Source organism: Coregonus clupeaformis, chromosome 34, assembly GCF_020615455.1.
Source record: "Coregonus clupeaformis isolate EN_2021a chromosome 34, ASM2061545v1, whole genome shotgun sequence".
NCBI lineage: Eukaryota > Metazoa > Chordata > Actinopteri > Salmoniformes > Salmonidae > Coregonus > Coregonus clupeaformis.
Window position 1 is genome coordinate 29,161,906 of NC_059225.1, and position 5,537 is coordinate 29,167,442.

At 46.5% G+C, this 5,537-nt stretch overlaps 1 protein-coding gene across 1 annotated transcript; it reads left to right on the plus strand.

Moving 5' to 3' along the window:
- The first annotated feature begins 1,225 nt into the window (after positions 1-1,225).
- LOC121549850 (leucine-rich repeat-containing protein 14-like) lies at positions 1,226-3,464 on the plus strand. Its single transcript, XM_041861783.2, has 4 exons — positions 1,226-1,503; positions 1,735-1,903; positions 2,132-2,553; positions 2,653-3,464. The coding sequence occupies exons 1-4, from the start codon at positions 1,226-1,228 to the stop codon at positions 3,224-3,226; spliced, it is 1,443 nt and encodes a 480-aa protein (XP_041717717.2). The 3' UTR covers positions 3,227-3,464.
- Positions 3,465-5,537: the final 2,073 nt, after the last annotated feature.

Sequence of the window (5,537 nt, forward strand, 5' to 3'; positions counted from 1 at the left end):
TGCTGCATGCATGCCAACCATTTGATCCCAATCAGTTTCATGGGAATATGCATTTAAATCTTCTTGAATGATGTAAGGGTGGCTAACCGGCCTAACTAATCGAATTAAACACAACCAAAGCATGAGCAGAAGAAAAAAAAAATCAACATTTCAGCACAATCGTATTTTACATAAGAAATGACATGGTGTTTTTGGTAGACTGACATTATCATGCTATTATATTCGGTTTGTTATGTAAAATACTAATTAATCATTAAGTGATCTTGCGAGACATAGCACCATTCTGAGAAGTGGCGGAGCACCAGCAACATTACACCCCTGATTTACTAATTTCATATGTATATACTGTATTCTATTCTACTGTATTTTAGTCAATGCCAGTCCGAAATTGCTCTTCCTAATATTTATATATTTCTTAATTCCATTCTCGTACTTTTAGATCTGTGTGTATTGTTGTGAATTGTTAGATACTACTGCACTGTTGGAACACAAGCATTTCGCTACACCCGCTACAACATTTACTAAATATGTGTCTGTGACATATTTGATTTGATTATAACGGTTGGATGACTTTGGAAGTTTCACGTAACCAGAGCTCTATGAACTAAGTGGCGTATATTTTTTTTTACACCATTGCAGCAGAAGCGCGAAAGATTTTGGGCGGACACAAAATCATTCGGGGCTAAAGCCCGAAAGCCAGGTCCTGGTGACGTCCATGGTTCTCACCCAGGTGTCTTGAACGCAATAAAGACGGAAGTCGGAGATTTCCGAGTTCCCAGTTGTTTTGAATGCGGCAATAGAAGCATGGCGTGGTAATATGTACAACGTCATCATATTCATCGTCATCAGTAAGCAAGCACCATAATAAACCTTCGAGTCGACATAATAAACATTGATTCGGAGGAGCAGATCCATCTATGTTGACAATATCCTGTGAACTTGATGTGCAACACTATCTTTTTGACCTGAGACATTTCCAGCAATCGTTGACTACTTTCTGGATGTTTTTCTAGATATCTGCTGTGCATATAAAGTCTTTTTTTTTGTTTAGACCAACAGCAGAGGTTCGGGTTGCTGTCAAACGATTTTCTCGCTACCTTCGCTTTATAGGCTACCTACATCAGAAAATGTAACTGGCATAGTAGCAAAGTTGGGAAATATTAACATTGCATTGAATTATCTCCGGAAAGTAGCGAACGTTCGTTTTTTTGTGGTTATTAAAGTGATGGTGTTTCCCTTGGTGAATCTTTGTGCCAAGGAGGTGGTGAGTGATCACAGTTCCTCTCTGGGCTGGCTTGATTGTGTACCCAGGGAACTGTATAGACCTCTTCTGGAGGCTGCCTTCACCAACTGCCGCCTGCTGGCTGTCGGGGAATTGGTGCAGCGATGGCCGGAGCGAACTCTGCGGGTTGGCGGCCGAAGGAGGAAGGGACAAAGTCCCCCAAATCGCCTCTGTGTCCAGGCTCTCCTGCTCGCGGTGGTCAGAGGATTGTCGGACAAAAGGTAACACACACTCAATCTTTGTTAGTTTACTTCTCTGAAACAACATAACCAGCAAGTTTTTGTGTAATTAGGCTTTGAATAATGGGAACAAAATACTATTCAATCGACAACTTCACAGTCTATAATCTCCCAATGTCATAGAGATGGCTACACTTAGATGGTAGCCATCCAATGGCACCAGACAATCTTTGCGCATGTAATCACTTGTCTATTCCTCTTGTCTATTCCTAGGTGTGCTCTCCAGGTGTTAGACCTATGTGGGCTGCAGTGTGAGGAGGGAGGAGTGGGAGACCCCATGGGTGGTTGGTCCCTGACCGTGGCTCTCTGTACCATGGTTGTACAGGCCAGGGCTGGAGCTCATAGGGCCCTCAGGAGAGAGGGGGAACGGGAAAGGAAGAGAGTGCTGGCGAAAAGGAGAGGAGAAAAGCGAGGGATAGAGGAAGAAAGTGAAGGAGGCGAGCGGCTTGTGGAGTCTGTGGGAAGAGATAAAGAGGGGTCGGAGACGTCTGGCTGTCTGGGAGAGGAGCAGGTGAAGGGGGTGAGGAGAAGGATGGAGATGGAGAGGAGGAAGGAGAGTGTGGCAGGTCTGGCAGGCGAGCGGGGGTCAGAATCTGAGGCAGACAGCGAGGTGGTGGTGTGTGTGAGGGCCGACCTCCTTGTGAACGCCCGCTCCTGGGAGCGTGTAGGCGCAGCCCTGGGCACGACCGGCCCCCTTAAGTTACAGTGCAGGTACGTCCGCGTGGAGGAGCTCTCAGCCTCCAGCATCGGATCTCTGCTGGACCTCCTACCCCGTCATGGCCTCCTTGGGGTGGACATCAGTTACAGCTGCCTTGGGGTGGCTGGTCTAGTTCTCCTCCTCCCTCAGCTCTCTATGTTCCCCCTGCTGAGCTCGCTGTGCCTGCACTACTGCAACCTGGACATCTGCAGGGACATGCCTGGCCAGGAGGGGGCGCTAAGGGACATGTCCCAGTGGCTGGGGCAGCTCGGTCAGCTGCGCCGCCTCAGCCTCACTGCCCTCCGGCTTCCTGGACACCTCCGCATGCTGCTCAGGTAGGGCAAGCTGTCCACTGTCTCCAGCATGTGGTCATATTCTCATTAACAGCTTGAACTGTCTCATGTATTTGTTCCCCATCCTGTTTTGGCCTGCAGCTCTCTCTCCCAGCCGCTGGAGGTGCTGGAGCTTCCCTACCTGAGCCTGACCCCGGCTGACCTCTCCTACCTGTCCTGCAGCCCGCACGCCTCCTCGCTGCAGCAGCTGGACCTGAGTGAGAACAGGCTGGATGAGTCGGCCTTGCCCTCGGTGCGTCGCCTCCTCTCCCAGGCGTCCGGCTGCCTCATGCACCTCTCCCTGAGTGGCTGCGGCATCACTGACGGCCTGTTGGCGGCGCTGCTTCCATCGCTCAGCTGCTGCCGGGGCCTGAAGAGCCTGGGCCTCGCTTTGAACCCGCTCTCTGTGGCCGGGCTCCTGGACCTGGTGAGGACGGTGGTCAGGATGCCCTCCCTCAGGCAGCTGCGGTACCCTAACCCCCTGGAGGACTACCAGCCTGGGCTGCCCCCCATGCCCTCAAGTGCCCAGCTGCTGGACTGGCCCTTGGATGAGCTTGTGGAGGTCCACGAGGCCACCAGTCTCCAACTGGACAGGGTGGTGATGGAGAGTGGCCGCTCAGACCTGTTCCTGACATGCGACCTGCTCAACTACAACAAAGACTTGGTGGAGCAGTGATGTCATTGGAAGAATGACCCCCTTCATATTTTAAAACCACACAACTGTACACGTGCCTGCCTACTGTACACGTGCCCGCCTTCATGTTTTTTGTATGTTCTGTTTAACTGTGAATTAACCAATGATATCAGGCCACACCTGGCCATGATTACAGACACCTGTGTGTGTGTCCTTTGACACTATATAGACTAGTGACCCGCAGCGTTTATCGTTATACCCTGATGAAGACAGCTTGTCTGTCGAAACGTTGGTTATTAGGTTATTCAATTATTGCATCTGAGCTCCTAGAGTGTGCGGCTCTCCTTTTCTTTTTCAAGTGTTCTACTCCGTTAGCCAGCACCTCGCCGAAATAGGTGTGCGTTTCTTTCGCCTCTATATTAAACAGAGAGGTAAAACATTTAAGGGCCTGATGCGAGTCAGAGATAGAGGACACACCCTCCCAATCAGATAACCCCAGGTCATACAGGAAATGTTGATCATTGAACGTTCTAAAATGTCTCTTTTGTAATAATGCGTGGACACGATTTAGATGGATTTGTATCTCTAATGCAGGTGCTTACTAACCAGCCAACTCGACTACCATGTACTTGTTTGTTTATACATTTGGATATACTGTACATCTGTTTGTGCCAAATGCCAGGGGATATGTTATTGGATATTCTCTATGTATAAGCAGGGGTGACATAGTTCAGATAGGGAGAGATCATCACCCCAGTCCGACTGGGCTAAGGTTACAGCTTTTACCTTCTGGTCACATGCCTTCCCGTCTGCCACCAGTGCCCGTGCATGGCTGTTGTCCAGAAATGGCAGTCTAAATTAGCCCTAGCTAGTTGTTTGTTGTTGGAAAACATTTAATCATGTGATACTGTATCTTCTTAAGTGCTTATTGGAAATAGAGCATTCTGATTATGAGAGCATTAATAGTGTTTGTGTATGGCAGCTGTCGGCTTTGTGTGTGGCAGCTGTCGGCTTTATGAGTGCATTTAAAGCAGGTGAATATTCCTTATGAAGGAAATGACATATGATTAATTGTGTTGGAAATATGTTCTATGGTATTATCTTCTCTGCTGCAGAAACCAGGTTTCCTTAAGTATTCCGATCTTTTTCCAATTATTCTTCTGCATTATATGTTTTATTTATTTTTAATTTATTTTACCCCACCACCCCTTCCCTAATTGGAGTGAACTAGTGAACAACAACGCTTAGGTCTCTACTTCCAGATTATACATACTATATACATTTTATGGACACAGTCAATTTGACAATAGTTCTATTTTGTTTGTTTTTACTCCTGAACTTCCTCTACCCTCAACCTCTCCGATCATTTTCATGATGTCCATCCGGTTTGCTTCTATATGCCAAATCTTTCTAACTGTGCTCTTTCACAAAAGCTCTCAACCTATAACCTATATACTTATAGTGGACACAGTATGCTTCACATTAGTTATCTTGTTGTTATTAGTTGTTATTAGTCCCATCCTTCAGCTCCATTCAACACCACTCATCTAATATGGATCTCTTAATCCATATTGGATTTCTATTTGCCATATATTTTTCAACTCTACCGTGATGTTTCACAAAAGTTCTGAACCTTTCTATTCTCATTGTTTCTACAGATTGTAAATTGAAAATAAACATTTTTGATAAAAGTATTATTATATTATTGATCGATAGACTATGACTTTTCAGATCACCCAGTAGTGCTATCTGCAGGGTTAGCTCCAGGTAAATATTGCAATCCTTCAGCCATTCCTGGACCTGTGACCAAAAACAAGCTACAAATGGACAGTACCAAAACAAAATATCTAATGATTCTGTCTCTTCGCAGCAAAATCTGCAGAGCTAGGAAGATTGTATCCCCCATATAAATAACATTCTATTGGTAGCAAGAAGTTTGTATAATAATTTAAATTGAAAAATTCTAAGTTTTGAATCTGGCTGCGTTTTGCGTATCAGTTCATAAACACTATGCCATGGAATCGGTACGTCAAAAATCTCTTCCCAACTATTTTGCGATCTATATGGGACGGCTGTCAATCCTTTGGGGCCCTCAGGGGTGCGTGCTCAGTCCCCTCCTGTACTCCCTGTTAACCCATGACTGCATGGCCAGGCACGACTCGAACACCATCATTAAGTTTGCCGACGACACAACAGTGGTAGGCCTGATCACCGACAACGATGAGACAGCCTATAAGGAGGAGGTCAGAGACCTGGCCGTGTGGTGCCAGGATAACAACCTCTCCCTCAACGTGACCAAGACAAAGGAGATGATTGTTGAATACAGGGAAAAAAATAGGACTGAGCACGCCCC

What these genes read in the sequence shown, in the direction of transcription:
- LOC121549850 (XM_041861783.2), top strand. Translation starts at nt 1,226, where the DNA reads ATGGTGTTTCCCTTGGTGAATCTTTGTGCCAAGGAGGTGGTGAGTGAT. An exon ending in AGAGGATTGTCGGACAAAAG is followed by an intron (nt 1,504 to 1,734) that starts GTAACACACACT and finishes GTCTATTCCTAG; the next exon opens with GTGTGCTCTCCAGGTGTTAG. An exon ending in CACCTCCGCATGCTGCTCAG is followed by an intron (nt 2,554 to 2,652) that starts GTAGGGCAAGCT and finishes TTTGGCCTGCAG; the next exon opens with CTCTCTCTCCCAGCCGCTGG.